Genomic DNA, 16,805 nt, shown 5'->3' on the forward strand with positions numbered 1-16,805 from the left:
TCGGAACCTCTAGAAATCAAAACCTGGAGTGGAGGTATGGGAATGGCCATCCCACCCAGAATCTCTACAGCCATTCCTAAATCCCGGACCCTGAAATCCAGCCTAAAAAACTCCTGCTCACCAACTAAACTTGCTGAGCAACGAACTTCCCAGAGATTTACACCACTGAGATAAGAAATCTCAGTGGCACATACCTACCCTCTACCAGTCTTCCTACTGACTGTTTACAATGTATACTCTGGAAGAACAGCATTATCAAATAGGTACAGTAGGAACCTACAGGGTAATCACAGCAAGTATGTATACTCTGGAAGAACCTCAATAAAATTCCCCAAACCAAAATAACCCACATACACCAAAAGACTTGCTTTAACCAAAACAAGTTAGGGCACCAGTCCTCCTTGAACCTGGATGACATGTTTCAAAAAGAACAAACTACAGCGTCCTGCAACCTCACCTGGATTCAATGGAAGTCTGTCAAATCAGCATCAAAAGAGCACATATGTTTTGGAGCAACCGGCTCCATAGAAAAACATTAACAAATATATTGAAGCCTGGACCACCATCTATCCATCTGAATCACGAATACAACGCTCACTGCGGTCAAGCCATCTCACAGCGTCTTTAGAGTTCTCAAAAAAATGTGTTTCTCCCAAGGCAACCACTCGAAGCATCGCAGGATATAACATCGCATATGGGATTTGGAGAGTACGCAAGCGCCTCTTTACCTCCTTAAATAGAAGACATTTCTTTTGGATATCTGCCGAGAAGTCCGGAAAAAATGCTATACGATGACCATCAAAAGTGACATCTTTCATAACTCTGGCCGCTTTCAGAATGGCATCCCTGTCTCGGTAATGCAGGAGCTTGACAAGCATAGTTCGGGGTCGTGACCCTGGCGGAAGTGGTCGCATGGGAACCCTGTGAGCACGTTCCACAGCATGCATGCGTGACAAAATTGTAGCACCAAAAAAAGATTTCAGCCACGTCTCAATATATTCAGTCGGGGTATTACCCTCCGTGCGTTCAGGCAAGCCCACCAATCGGAGTCTATTCTCCAAATCATCGGCCTTAGGGCTTACTCAGACGAACGTAAAATACGTCCGTGCAACGCGCGTGATTTTGACGCGCCTCGCACGGACCTATGTTAGTCTATGGGGCCGTGCAGACAGTCAGTGAATTTTGAGTCCGCTGCGTAAAACTCACGACATGTCCGTTCTTTGTGCGTATTTCGCGCATCATGCACCCATTGAAGTCAATGGGTGCGTGAAAACCACGCATGGCACACGGAAGCACGCTCGTGTGAATCCAGCCTCAGCCTGTAAACTCAAAATGGCGCGGTCATGCTGCAAAAGATCCCTTTGCATGGGTAAAATGACGTCTTCAGTCGCGCTAACGCCGCCCTCCACCGCCGATATCCGTTCTGAGACCTTTTGAAAATCAAGGCAAATAAGCCCCACATCCTCACTCACACCTCCCAAATGCAGCGACAAGGAAGACAGCGAGGTATTACATTTAGTGATGGCCAGAAATACATCAATCATAGAGGGTTCACCCTTCCCCAGCACAGGCAATGCAGGAGGAGGTAGTGACAGAGAAGATCCCACCTCAGGCTGAGTACATAGTTCCAGGAAATGGCCGTCACAAGTCTCATCAGCGCTTACCTCGGTGTGCACCTCCAGCGTGGGGACAGAGGTATGTTTAGGAGTCTCTGCGGGTAGTGCAGGCTTACTTGGCGTGACAGAAGTGTGTCTCACATAGCCCGCCAGCTTAGAGGCCGCCGCACATGCGACTGCAGGGGAGGCGCCAGCGCCAACTTGGCTCTCCCGCTCCATCGCCACATCTTGTTTCCGACGGGTCATGGCCGCGATGTCGACAGAACAGGGCTGCAAACCAGGCAGGAATGATCACCCAGGTAAGTAGCACCAGGCTGTTCAAATTGTTTCCTGTAAAGAGCTCCGAAACAGGATAAAAGCAGGATCTCTAGCAGGAGCTAACACGCTATGCGTCCCCTCACATCCCCAGTAAGGCTTCGCCCCTTTAACCCTGATAGGTTTAATGAAGCTTGTATTATGGTTATACTCAAACCTGGTAAAGAACCTCTTCTCACAAACTCTCTCCCCATCTCCCTCTTAAACTCAAATATGAAATTGTTCAATAAAATTTTGACCAATAGATTACATCCGTTCTCCCAGATATTATCACGCTTTCCCAAACAGGATTTACCCATGGCAGATACTTAACCTACAAAATCAGAACTGCGATTAGTGCTATCACTCACTCTCGACTTGTCAAATGAAAAATATTAACATAGATGCCAACAAGGACTTTGACATTTAAAGTTCCGGAATTTTTGGGAAAGATTTTATATATGCAGTACAACCTATATATTCTGGTCCCCAGTCCGCTGTGTGAGTCAGTATCCCTTCTCCCATATTTAACATGGGTAAGGGAACAAGACAAGGATGCCCGCTTTCCCCTGTATTATTTAATTTATCTCTTGATCCTCTCCTTCGGACTATGCACGACTTACCCTCATTTTGAGGTATACAAATTGGCAGTGTAAAAACGACGTTTCCGGCTTTCGCTGATGACATTCTTCTGCTCATTGCTAAGCCTAAAAAGGCAATTCCGGATATTATGGCTAAAATCTACAACTTTGTCAAAGTCTCCGGATTTCTGGTTAATTTTAATAAGTCAGAGGCACTACCTAAATTTAGATCAGCAAAGAAACGTTGGGGCCAGAGCTTTCCGTTTCAATGGAGCCAGTGGTGTAACTACTGCTGTAGCAGCCACAGTGGCTGCTATGGAGCCCGCTGCATTTGGGGGCCAGTGCCGCCCGATGTCACAGGTCATGGGGTATGACCAGTGGTGCCGCTAGCAGCCACTATGGCTGCTACAGCAGTAGCGACGCCACGTTCAGTAGTATCTGTGTCCTTAGGACGCAGATACTATTGAACACTACGGCAGAGAAGGAGGTATCTCCCTGCTTCACCATTGTGAAGGGGTTGTCCCAAAAAACACATGTATCCCATATTCACAGGATAGGGGACACATGTGTGATAGATGGGGTTTCGACCGTTGGGACCCCCAGCGATAAGGAGAACGCGGAACCAAAAGTCCACCGAAATGCTCCATGGGAAGCATGGGACTTCCGGGCTCTGTGTCCGGCTTGTATGTCCGGAAGCTCCATAGAAATGAATAAGGTGCCGGTCACAGGCCATATTTTTGTTTTTTTGGGGGGTTGGTGCTGTATGGTGCTATCTACATGGGGGGCTGTATGAAGCTATCTACCGGGGGACGGCTGTATGGCACTATCTACAGGGAGGGAAACAGAGACCCAGGCTGATGGGTAATTCCCATAAGGAGACATTATCCGGCAGTCAGTGGCTCTTAAGCTTAAAACAGCATGGGGGAGATGTAATGAACTGGAATTATGTCACCTATTAAAAATTGTATAGGAAAACTTTCCATTCATTGAGACTTCAATTCTGTCACCTGTTACTGAGCAAGACTGTAAAGTGTCCCTGTATCAGCCTGTCCTGTTACTGACAAAGCTGCGGTATGTAGCACGTTGTTCTGGAGCTCCTGACAGAATTTACAATGTCCAGAGCAAATCTCACCACAAGGAAAGTTCCCCTGTAAACTGTCCATACATAGTGACATTTCTGATCCCGTACCACAATAGGCTACAGATCAGACCCTGCATGGGGAGATTTAGAGCGCTACCCATCAGAAGCTTTAGATATTGCAGAGGTCTGAGGGTCTGCTGAGGGGACAATGTCCAACTATGAGACATCTCCCCCCGTGTATGGTCCTCATTACACTGGTGATCACACTGGATTGGAAAAACTGGCAACAAATGAACTAGGAAATCTGCCGGCAGTTGAAACATCTGACATCTATGGATGCCATTTGGCAGACATGTTATATATAACCAACGTGCCACCGAGCAGCCACAGTAACCATGGAAACAATAGAATCCAATTCATTATTAACATTGTTTCCATGACAGGAGACTAGAAAGTGTCAGTTCTATGGGACACAGCGGCCGGCTGGCAGCTACTCGATATTTCTGACGTTTTGAAAGAGAATTTCAATGTGATTTCCTGATTTACGTTTTAGGAATTAATCCAGTAAGTGGTAATAATGTGAATAATGGTTGTCACTTAGCAAAATCATCGTCTTACAGCAGTTTATATGTAATATACAATGTCACTTACTATCCCCCCCTCCCCCTGTAAGAACAGATATTATACTATAACTCCTACTATATTGGGGGGAACAGATACAATTTACATTTAAGTAGCTTATAAATTCTCAATCTTATCATAAAACACAATGTGAACATTGACTTATTCTTGTAAGATCTTGTGAGTAACAGCAGATTTGTCTGTTCTCAGATCATTTTATCCGGATACTTTCATGTCATAATTGATTAAAGTGTTCATGAAGTAGTTACATAGTTTACAGCTAGTGGCTGACATCACTCGTAAACCCAAGAAATGCCACATTTTCATATTTACAAACCAATGGATCCAATAAACGCCCTTGAAAGAAATAATTCAATTTGTCCTGGAGGTAAAAATTCCTTCCTGAAGCCTCCAGACGACTGGACAGATCCCGGGATCAGCGTTGTACTTTGTAGATCCCAGGAACCTTGTATATTGTGTTTCTGAAGAAAAATGATCAACCCTTCCTTCAATCCTTTCCACCTTGGACAATTCCTGGGGTGACATATATCATGTCCATACAGCTTACCCATTTTAAAAACAATCAGCCACAATATGTTTTTTTATTTTGTTTCACTTTATTAGCTTTACCAGTTTAAGTTATTTGACAGAATAGTTCAGCATTTTTAGGATTTGGGTTCGGTCACTGTATTTACTATTTTTCCTTAGAATTCTATTGCAATAATTACCTAAAACACAGATAGATAGATAGATAGATAGATAGATAGATAGATAGATAGATAGATAGATAGATAGATAGATAGATAGATAGATAGATAGATAGATAGATAGAATCCAAAAATCAGGCAGCACTCCAAGGTATAAGCAAGGTAGAAAAAGGTGCTTTATTGGTCCATATACACACACAACGTTTCAGCTCAACACAGGAGCCTTTCTCAAGGCTCACTTGAGATAGGCTCCTGTGTTGAGCTGAAACGTTGTGTGTGTATATGGACCAATAAAGCACCTTTTTCTATCTTGCTTATACCTTGGAGTGCTGCCAGATTTTTGGATTCTACTACAGCAGGTCTGTTAGCCCTGACCTGGGCAGGTCGGCACCCACCTATGATTTACAAGGCTGTGCGGCTGACATTGTATTTGGATAGATAGATAGATAGATAGATAGATAGATAGATAGATAGATAGATAGATAGATAGATAGATAGATAGATAGATAGATAGATAGATAGATAGATAGATAGATAGACTGAAGGGCCTGTATTACAGAGAATCCACAGATTCATTTATTTCATTGCTGGACATTGCGCTACCGCAAGTTTATGACATTTATTAGTGAATCTAACAGGAGCTTCTGGTCACTTTTTCAGCTGCATGGTGGATAAACATGGCGCAAGAGAACCACAACCAAGTTCCTGCACTTTGTACTAATGGTTGTGGCTTCTATGGTAGCCCACGTACCAATGGACTCTGCTCCGTCTGCTACACAGAATGGCTACGGAGACAGAACAGCAGCAGCAATGGGAGGAATAGTCCCCCAGGTAACACTGTGTGATAGTGACTTGTGGAATAGTTTGGTGGCCTGAATACAGAAGATCTATCGGAGAACTGATGATAACTTTTGTCTTTTCCTGCAGTGATGTCAGTGAGAAGTGAGGTGGAGGCTTCTACCTCACAGATTGTAGACTATGCAGAGCTTGATAAACCTGCAGAATCTATAGATTCACAAGGACAAGTCAGGTAAGTTATTCATCATTTCTTGGGCAGTATATGTGAGAAGTGATTCTACCTGTTGTAAGAGTACAGGGTATATGTGGAAACAGAATATTATAGTGAAGGCCTTTCCAGGGGTCCCCAATGATGTTTGGTATGAGTGCCCTAAGACTGACGCCAGTGAAGAGCCTTCCTGTCTTTTTTTACCTCTGTTCGTTCTTGATCAGTATTTTTCTGTCTTGCAGTTTTCTTCCTCAGACAGATTCAGGCTCCTCTTCATCAAATGGAAATACCTTAGAGAGAAGAATTGAGGTGTATATTCGGAACATACGTTTGGGGGTAGAATTACAGCGAAGAAAGAGAAAGTATAATGATACAGAACAGACATTGGACAGTGCTGAGGGTAGGTGATTATTTGCTTCGGTGGGATTTATCCTCGTACGGGGTCATAATGAGGAGTCATTTTATGTCATTATTATGTATTTTTCTATAGCTTCAGCATCAGATAATGCACAGAAACCTTCTGACGATCAAGAACTCTCCCCACCAAAGGCCAAAGTCAAGAAAGTGAACCGTTGCCACGTGTGCCGCAAAAGAGTTGGTCTCACCGGTCTGTATACATATAAGACATTACTTTTTATGTTCTGTGTAGAGTATAAAGAGATGGTGCTCATATGTTTGGTAGCTGGAGTTACAGGAAAGTCCAGCATACAGATCCTGAGTAAAATTATATATACTTTATATATACTTCCTCACCAGCAAGGTAATAAACTGGTTGGGTTGATGTATAAACTTCTATGGGGAGAAGTTCTAGAAACAAATATTGAGGTCCTACTTCTGATCAAACTCTACAAGTAAATGTGGACAGAAGGGGTTGTTCCAAGAATAACATTTATCACCCATTCACAGTATAGGTGATAAATGTGTGATCTCTGGGGTACCCATAACTGGGACACCCACTGACTACTAAAATGGGGATCTTGAACCCCCCACTCACAAAGATAGCCGAGCGCTGTATTCATCTATCTCCGTCAGTTCCATAGTTTTTAAATGGAACAGCAAAGCGCATCCTCGTCCTGCTCTCCGGTCGAGCTCCTCTTCACTGTGGTCGTGCAGTGAGGAAGAACGGGGAGTTCTGACCCCCGTTCTAGCGGTCTGTGGGTTCGCAGTGTGAATAGGTGATAAAAGTTAATATTGGGATGACCCTTTTAAGTTTGAACTAAATGTTTCACCTATACCCAGAGGAGGCTGCAATTGTGGCGGGTTGATCCACATGGCAGTTCTAACACTTAAAGTCTATGTAAACCCTTGAAAGTAATTTTTTATTTTATTTTAATAAAGCTGTCAGTCAGTGTGTTTGGTGCAAGTTTCAAATTAGTTTTATTAAAAATTATTTTTACTTTTTGAGATACAGCTGCTTTGTATACTATATCCTTCGCTGAACCCTGTACCTGTCAGGTCTGCGGGACTGACGGGTTCAGTGACAGTGGGTCATGCTTGTCTCTGACATGCAAGATCTGCCTGTTATCCATCACATCATTGTTCATAACTTAGATGTGATAGATTACAGGTGGATCCTACGTGTCAGAGAGACGCAGGACCCACTGACACTAAACACGTTACGGATTTAGGTCTTAGCGCACGATACAGCTGCTCTGTATAGAGAATACAGAGCAGCTTTACCTCAAAAAGTAAAAATAATTTTTAATAAAAACAAATTTGAAAGTTGCACCAAACACACTGACTGACATTTTTAATAAAAAAAAGCCTTTAATAATAAGTCAATATTCATTAATGTTAGTAATATCTGAAAATGTGGCTTTATATTTGGCTACGTATAAGTATAGCAGAGATTCCATTATTATATACAAGCAAGATGGTGGTTGCCATATTGGTTTTTAACTATGGAGATGTATTACAAAGTCACTTTCAGCTGCTGTTAATATGTCCATTTTTTGCCAGGCTTTGACTGTCGATGTGGGAATATATTCTGTGGGATACATCGTTACTCTGACAGGCACAGTTGCTCCTATGACTATAAAGCTGAAGGAGCTAAGAAGATCAGAAAGGAAAACCCTGTTGTGGTTGCGGAGAAGATCCGTAAAATTTGAAAGCAAAATTCCATCCTGTGTGACACCAACATTGTGGTGTGGACTGTGGTGTGGTAATAAGTCATACAACCCACCTTCATCATCCTGACTCTACATCCAGGGATACAGCTCCTTCTCTTTTATCTTCCTTATTACTACTTTTCTTCTTCTCCTTTGATTATAGCTTTTCCCCAATTCCTACAATTGCAATAAGAATGAAACAAAAGATAAAAAAAAGTCAAATATCCTTTAAGGGGTTTTTCTTTAGGCCATCAATTTCCTGTAATATCATCCTGACTAAACATCCGGGGATACAGCTTTATTTTTCTTTTCTTCTGTTCTTTATCTCTTGTTTGATTGTAACTTTCCCCAAATCAATATACATGAGATAAGAAAAAAACAAAAAATGATACAAAAAAACAAAAGAGAAAAAAATAGTAAATCTTTCCTAAACTGTCCCCAGGCTTTTCCATACTGTGCACAACTGTTTATATTGGAGAGGGGATGTGATGGAGTGTAATGTAATCTCTACACCGGTGTCTACAATATCTCCGCTCTCATCTCCCCTGCCCCTTATATATAAGTATTGTCCAGCATTGTGGTGTGGTAATAAGTCATACAACCAAACTTTATCATCTTGACTTCACATCCAGGGACACGGCTCCTTCCCATTCATTTTCCTTGTTTCTCCTTTTTTTCCTACTTGAATCTATAAATGAAATAAAGATAAATCACAATAAATAAAAAAATTGTAAAATCTTGAAACTGTCTCCAGGGATTTTTATACTGCACATAACTATTTATAAGACTAAGTTCAATCTTTGTGTTGTGATGTAGTTTAGTAAAGTTCATAGTTTCACCATAATCGTGAGTAAAAACCGTGGCAAAAATAAAAGCAGGAAAACCACATGTTAGTATTTACAGGATTGTCACAGTTCTGCCACGAACGCGGTTACTGCTTTTGTTATAGAAATAATTCAAGGAAATTTTGCTATACCTTCTCCCATGAATTTTTTTTTTCATTACTAGGGCATGGTATATATTTTAAAAAAGCAGCAAACCCTGAGTAACGTGATTTACAAATACAAAATGTGAATATGTTCTCTAAAAATCTCTGTGCAGGCCATTTGAGGTCCCTTCACGCCAAATTTGTCAAATCTTGTCTTTATGGACCTGGTTTGACAATCATCTCGGAACAGGAAAGAGCCTTCCACAAACTGTTGCCACAAAGTTGGAAGCATATAATTGTCTAGAATACATAGGTAGGTAGTGTTCCCCTCGCATCCACCAAACCCAGATTTGTCCATCAGACTGCCAGATAGTGAAACGTCATTCATGACTCCAGAGAACAGGTTTCCAGTGCTCCAGAGTCAAGTGACGGCCCATGAACATCCACCTCATAACCAAAGAGGCAGGCGGCTTATTATGAATAAAACATCTCATGATGACAGAGATGGTCAGGAAGATGAGGAGGAGAAAGTGGCTGAGACGCACAGCGATGGCGAGTGACCAGGAAATGGACGGGCAGCAGCCGACGGCGGGAGGTACAGCGGGAAGAGCTTTAGGAGCTAATGAACTTCCGCTTGCGCATCAAGTAGTCTAGCAACCAGCAAGGGAACAATGCTAGGCACTAGGGAGAGCATGTTTATATATTTTTTTTTTCTGGTGCGGTGCGTACCCCCTGAGGCTGTGGTGCATACCCTCTGGGGTAAATGTACCATGTCCGGAGAACCAGTGCTCTAGACCAGCAGGGAAAAATCCATTTACCCCTCCTCTACTCTAGACTACCAGGAAAACAGGTAATAAGATTTTTCTTACAGAAAGCATGACATAAATCTTCTATGTGCCTCAATATGATCATACAGAGAGACATGGAGGTACAGCAGGGACAGGATAGTAAAAGCTGTGTATTCATGATCGGTGCAACTCGAATCCTGAATACGGTCATACACATGTCCTCACTTGTAAAAATCAGTTCCCAATGCTTAGTAGTGAGGTTGTGGTGGATTTAGGATTACATTAAGCTGACAATTTGAACAGGCAGAGCTGCAGTATAAAGCATGGAAGAAGACAGAGCCTGAGCCACAGATGAAACAAGGAGCAGTGTTTCAGGCTACCTCAGAATTCCTTTACAGCTTAGACTACCATGTACTAATACTGCAGGTCTAATCATAGATGTGCTGTAATGAAGAAGGTGCTAAACACATAGAAATATAGGGGGGACATTTATCAATAGGTTTATGCCTAGTTTTTTGGCATAATAAGTCACAAATCATGGCATTTGTAGATGTATTTGTGGCTTTGCCAGTTTTGTAAAATGGTGAGAAAAGTGGGCGAGATTTACTGGGAGTGAGCGAAGTATCCACCTTTTCGACAGATTTATTAATACTAAAGCCAAAATTTTGTCACAAATCTACATCTCATTGTCATTTTCTGACTGTAGGAGGGTAATGGAATAATTTGGGATTGGTAGAAATGTTATAGATATGGTGAAGATGATGTACAACTCCCCCACTGCTAGAGTCATTGTAGGGGGGAATTGTCCCATACTTTCGTGCTCTTCAGAGGAACATGGCAGGGATGACCCCTCTCCTCGCTCCTATTCGCCATATTTATTGAACTCTTGGCAATATTTTTTAACAGGTTCCCGACCGCTGGCCGTATTTATACGGCCAGCGGTCAGGGTCTCTAAAGTCCGGCGTATAGTATATATACGGCCGCACTTCAGAGACTGTGCACGCGGGATCGCGTGCACACAGCTCTATGCCCTGGCTGTTGCTAACAGCCATGGGCACTGGGCAGAACATGGCCCCTGAACATGGCCCCTGAACATGTGATCGCTGTGACAACCAATCACAGCGATCACATGCATTTCTGCATAGAAAACAGTGTGCACGCGATCGCGTGCACACAGCCCTGTGCCCTCGCTGTTACCAACAGCTCTGGGCACTGGGCAGAGTATCAGGGACCAATCTGATGGTCCCTGAACATGTGGTCGCTGTGACAACCAATCACAGCAATCACATGCATTCCTGCTTATAAAACAGTGTGCACGCGATCGCGTGCACACAGCCCTGTGCCCACGCTGTTACCAACAGCTCTGGGCACTGGGCAGAGTATCAGGGACCAATCTGATGGTCCCTGAACATGTGGTCGCTGTGAAAACCTATCACAGCGACCACATTTGTTTTATTTTGACTTTTCTGGCAGTAAATCTCCTGCCTCTTTTCTTCTCCTCAAACATTGTTTCAGTTTGAGGGGAAGAAGAAACTCGGGAGAATTGCTGCCAGAAGATTACAGTTACAGTTACAAAAAAATACAGTTACACTATAAAACATTCTCTGTATAGATAGATTTCTATCTATCTATACAATCTATCTATCCATCTATCTTTTTTTCTATCTACCTTTCTTTCTTTTATTCTATTAGAATAGGCAGGTAGGGAGTATATAATTATATATATATCCACATATATATAATATATATAGCAATAGCGGTTTATTTTTTTGTTAGCGGTAGTGTAGACATATATAGCAGTTAGTTTGTGTGTTTTATAAAAAAAAAAAAAATTTGTTTAGTTAGTGTTAGTGTTAGTTACGTTATGGCGAGGAAGTTGTTTAGCGCCGAGGAGGCATACGCCATGCTGTGGTCTGAGTCGGAGACCGCATCAGAGATGGCGTCCGAGATGGAACCTGTTTTAGGTAGTGACGATGACAGCGTCACTTCAGGTTCATCTTCAGGGGACGTTGTCCCTGATGCAGTCGAAACTGCAGAACATGAAAGCGCAGGGCCAAGTAGCGCTGTAGCACGGGACAGCCTGGTCCCTCCAGTCCAGGCTCTTGTATGGGCACCTGCCCCATCTTTTGGGCCTAGAATCCACGGATTTACTGCCACTCCTGGCATAACTGTGGACAATTCAAATTTTGTCCAAATGGATTACTTCCATTTATTTATAACGGACGACATCCTAAATCAGATTGTCCACGAAACAAATTTATATGCCACGCAATATATAAGGCAGAAACCTTCATCCACCCATGCCAGAGATTGGACGCCCACCAATTTGCAGGAATTAAAAAATTTTTTGGGGCTCACCCTAAATATGGGTATTGTCAAAAAGCCCTCCATTAGGTCTTACTGGTCAACAAGACCCGCCCAAGCCACCCCAGTATATTCTGCAGTAATGCCCAGGTCTCGTTATGAGACAATAATGAGGTTCCTCCACTTCAATGACAACGCACAGGCCCCCCCAAGTACCGATGCAAACCGGGATCAGTTGTTCAAAATAAGACCGCTAATAAATTCCCTGAATAATTTATTTCTGCAACTCTACACCCCTGAGCAGAATGTAAGTGTGGACGAATCCCTCCTCAACTTTCATGGCAGACTTAGCTTTCGCCAATATCTACCTTCCAAAAGGGCAAGATATGGCGTTAAGCTCTACAAATTGTGTGAAAGCGGGTCAGGATATACCACCAGTGGCGGATTAAGAAGACCATGGGCCCTGGGCTGTTACCCAAACTTGGGCCCCCCTTCTCCACCACCACCCTGCCGCGCCGTAACTATTGCTAACACTACCTAAACACTAGTACACAAAGTAGGCACATTATGCACAAAGTACACACAGTACGCACATTATGCACAAAGTACGCACATTATGCACAAAGTAGGCACATTATGCACAAAGTACGCACATTATGCACAAAGTACACAAAGTACGCACATTATGCACAAAGTATGCACAGTACACAAAGTACCACATTATGCACAAAGTACGCACATTATGCACAAAGTACACACATTATGCACAAAGTACACAAAGTACGCACATTATGCACAAAGTACGCACATTATGCACAAAGTACGCACATTATGCACAAAGTACACACATTATGCACAAAGTACACAAAGTACGCACATTATGCACAAAGTAGGCACATTATGCACAAAGTACGCACATTATGCACAAAGTACGCACATTATGCACAAAGTACGCACATTATGCACAAAGTATGCACATTATGCACAAAGTATGCACAGTACACAAAGTACCACATTATGCACAAAGTACGCACATTATGCACAAAGTAGGCACATTATGCACAAAGTACGCACATTATGCACAAAGTACGCACATTATGCACAAAGTATGCACATTATGCACAAAGTATGCACAGTACACAAAGTACCACATTATGCACAAAGTACGCACATTATGCACAAAGTACGCACATTATGCACAAAGTACGCACAAAGTACGCACATTATGCACAAAGTACGCACAGTACAAAGTACGCACATTATGCACAAAGTACGCACAGTACACAAAGTACACACATTATGCACAAAGTAGGCACATTATACACAAAGTATGCATAGTACACAAAGTACACACGAGTATGCACATTATACACTAAGTAGGCACATTATACACGAGTATGCACATTATACACAAAGTACACCTTGTAAACACATGAATATGGACATTAAACATACATGAATATGGACATTAAACATACATGAATATGGACATTAAACACACATGAATATGGATATTAAACACACATGCACTTACCTTTTATGTCTTCACTGCAGCTCTTCTCCTGCTCACAGCACAGAGCCCGCCGACAGTCTCCCCTCCCCCATGTCCCGACAGCTAGCAGCAGAGATGTTTAGAGCAGGGAAGGGGGGCTGGAGGGGGAGCTTCTAAAGCAGCACAGACCACGGCTGCTAAGTAGAAGCAAAGCTCCCCTCGCCTGACAGGTGCGGTCCTGGCACCGGGGCTCCCTCCGGTGCTAGCGACGCCACTGGGCATGAGGGGGTTCGGGCGGTCATAGGCTCCTTGGGCCCCCTGGCAGTCTTGGGCCCCGGGCGACCGCCCGAAACGCCCTAATGATAATCCGCCACTGTATACCACCGCCTTCAGAATTTATGAAGGGCGGGACCGCACAATAAATGTTCCGGGATGCCCCCCTGATCTTTCCACCAGCAGTAAGATCGTGTGGGAGATAATGCAGCCTCTGCTTCACCAGGGGTACCACCTGTACTGTGATAATTTTTATTCGAGTGTGCCCCTGTTTAGGCATTTGCATGCTGCAAGGACTGGGGCATGTGGTACCATGCGCAAAAACAGAATTGGTTTTCCACAGCAATTAGTGGGGAAGCGCATGGTAAAGGGGGACTCCTGTGCTTATGCATCTGAAGAATTGCTGGCGGTCAAGTTCAGGGATCGCAAAGACGTGTATGTGCTAAGCACGATTCATACCGCAGGAACAGTGGCAGTGAGGGAAAGAGGGGCAACATCGGACAAGCACAAACCAGTGAGCGTGTCCGAATATAACAAGTACATGGGGGGGGGTGGATTTAAGCGACCAGGTTTTACAGCCCTATTTAGTAAAACGCAAAACTAAAACCTGGTACAAAAAGGTGGCCATTTATTTGTTACAGGTGGCCATCCACAACTCATTTGTGCTCTACAAAAAAAACAGAGGCAGAAAAAATTATTGAAGGCCTCATTTTTGATGTTCAGGACACCCGAGAATGCCCCCAGTCTGAGGATGTCACGCGACTGACTGAAAGACACTTCATCAGTCGGATTCCCCCAACAGCAACCAGAAGCAACCCCCAGAAAAAGTGCAGCGTCTGCAGAAAAGACGGGCACCGCAAAGATTCCCGATATTTCTGTCCCTAATGTCCCTCGCAACCAGGCCTGTGCATTGAGCCATGTTTTAAAAAATACCACACTGTTCTGAATTATTAGATTTTAGTTAATTTGTTGAAAATATATTTGCCCTACATTACGTTTTTATTTTTCCCATGATTTTACTCCAAGGGTGAGGGAGGGAATGGGTGGGGGGTGGATGCCATGTTTGCATATTTTCTAAAGTTCATCTGCTGGAGAGCTCCATTTGCATTAACCTGCAATTTCTTATTTTAGAAAACCCCAAAAAATAAATTCCCATTATACCCCTAGATGAATATTTTGGGATTTCTGCTTCAAGAGCAGATATTTTGGAAGTGTTATAGAAACTCTGTTGAGTTTTGTAAAACCAGCTTTGAAAAAAAGCGATATGTGAAATAATCTTCTTCTATCCTCCGCCCTCCTACATCTCTATGTGATAAATAAGGCCACATATTTGGTATCCCCGTGCACGGGAGAAGTGGCAGAATGTGAACGGAGATTAATTTTGTCCGTGGTCTATGCCGTGTGTGAAAAATGCTGGTATAAACTGACGCATTTGCTAAAAAATTGCTAATTTTATTTTGATCCATCTTATTCAAGAAACTTTCAGAAGAAAACTGGACTGTCTAAAAATATGATAAACCCCTTGAAGGAAACCTTGTGGGGTCTACTTGTGTGAATGAAGTCATTTATGGGGTGTTTCTAATGTTTCAGCAGCATTAGGCCCCCCAGAAAACAGTATGCGGCTATAAAATCAAATGCAAAATTCCTGGACCGAAAAGGCCAAAAAGCCTCCTTTTATGCCAAGCCCTGGCACATGCCCGCACAGTGAATAAGGCACACATATTTGGTATCCCCATGCACGGGAGAAGTGGAAGAACGTGAAAGGAGATGAATTTTGGCCGTGGTCTATACCGTGTGTGAAAAATACTAGCCTAAACTGACGCATTTGCTAAATTCTTGCATTTTTTTCAAATTTTGCCCACTTTAGAGAAAAAAATAAAAATGATATATACTGACAAATGCCACTAAAACAAAGCCCTATCTGTCCTTTAAAAGGAGTGTAAAATTCAAAGATGAACTTTATTCACCTACAGAGTTATAGTCATCTAAAGAAGCGCATAGCAAAATTGTGAAATTTGCTCTGGTCATTTAGCTGTAAAACAGCCTAGTCCTTAACCGGTTAAATCAATCCAAGTTTATTAACAGTACATATTACATGAAATCCTGCATAATAAAGCGTTTTCATTAAAAACATCACATTACATGCACATATGATGTCCACAAACAAAAGATTTGAACCTCCCTCAACCTTCCCCCACCCCCACCCACACAGCCCCATACCAACTAGTCATAGTCAGTTCCCAAGCATTACACGAAAAGTAACAGGACATCCCCAGCACATTCCAATATACAGCCATATTTGTCCACTTATACAGCAGTCCCGTGCCCAAGTAGATCATCCATCATATCGGCACTATTCCCCCCACCCAGTGGCGTAACTACCGCCGTAGGAGCCGTAGCGGCTGCTACGGGGCCCGCGGCATGAGGGGGCCCGTGTCGCCCGCCGGCACGGGCCCCCACCATGGCCGGAGGCTCCGCTAGCAGCCGCTATGGCTGCTACAGCGGGACGCCACTGAACACTACGGCAGAGCGGGGAGGTATCACACCGCTCTGCCATTAAACAAAAGACATGTATCCCCTATCCACAGAATAGGGGATACATGTGTGATTGCTGGCATTGATAGGGAGAACGGGGGACTGAAAGTCCCCTGAAGTTCTCCATCACAAACCTCGGACTTCCGGGGTCTGTGTCGGCAGCTCCGGAGAAATGAATGGAGCGCCGGTCCCGCTTGTGTGCATGCGTGACCAGCGCTCCTTTCATTTTTAGTGAGCTGCGCAGACGCCGGAAGTCAGAGGTTAGTCATGGAGAACTTCAGGGGACTTTCAGTCCCCCGTTCTCCCTATCGCTGCCAGCGATCACACATGTATCCCCTATCCTGTGGATAGGGGATACATGTCTTTTATTAGGACACACTGTAGGTCGCATTTTTTGGGAGGGGGGACGCTGTATGGCGTTCCCTACAGGGGGACGACGCTGTATGGCGTTCCCTACAGGAGGGGGGACGC

General features: G+C 43.5%; 1 protein-coding gene and 1 long non-coding RNA gene across 4 annotated transcripts in view; one reads left to right on the forward strand and one right to left on the reverse strand.

The window, feature by feature from the left end:
* LOC142749861 (uncharacterized) overlaps nt 1-16,805 on the reverse strand; it is a 61,460-nt gene that overhangs the window by 35,469 nt on the left and 9,186 nt on the right. For 2 of the 3 annotated variants that reach the window (XR_012882485.1, XR_012882484.1), the window contains exons 3-5: nt 8,614-8,702; nt 8,089-8,191; nt 6,111-6,196 (exon numbers count right to left, since the gene is read on the reverse strand). This is a non-coding gene — a long non-coding RNA (uncharacterized LOC142749861). The remainder of the gene's footprint in view (nt 1-6,110; nt 6,197-8,088; nt 8,192-8,613; nt 8,703-16,805) is intronic. The other variant, XR_012882486.1, reaches the window with a different exon arrangement.
* On the forward strand, nt 4,048-8,758 carry LOC142749860 (AN1-type zinc finger protein 6-like). Its single transcript, XM_075858389.1, has 6 exons — nt 4,048-4,136; nt 5,561-5,731; nt 5,828-5,930; nt 6,149-6,306; nt 6,397-6,513; nt 7,866-8,758. The coding sequence occupies exons 2-6, from the start codon at nt 5,578-5,580 to the stop codon at nt 8,012-8,014; spliced, it is 681 nt and encodes a 226-aa protein (XP_075714504.1). The 5' UTR covers nt 4,048-4,136; nt 5,561-5,577; the 3' UTR covers nt 8,015-8,758.

Source organism: Rhinoderma darwinii, chromosome 3 (genome assembly GCF_050947455.1).
Source record: "Rhinoderma darwinii isolate aRhiDar2 chromosome 3, aRhiDar2.hap1, whole genome shotgun sequence".
NCBI lineage: Eukaryota > Metazoa > Chordata > Amphibia > Anura > Rhinodermatidae > Rhinoderma > Rhinoderma darwinii.

What these genes read in the sequence shown, in the direction of transcription:
- LOC142749860 (XM_075858389.1), top strand. Translation starts at nt 5,578, where the DNA reads ATGGCGCAAGAGAACCACAACCAAGTTCCTGCACTTTGTACTAATGGT. An exon ending in TGGGAGGAATAGTCCCCCAG is followed by an intron (nt 5,732 to 5,827) that starts GTAACACTGTGT and finishes CTTTTCCTGCAG; the next exon opens with TGATGTCAGTGAGAAGTGAG. An exon ending in GATTCACAAGGACAAGTCAG is followed by an intron (nt 5,931 to 6,148) that starts GTAAGTTATTCA and finishes TCTGTCTTGCAG; the next exon opens with TTTTCTTCCTCAGACAGATT.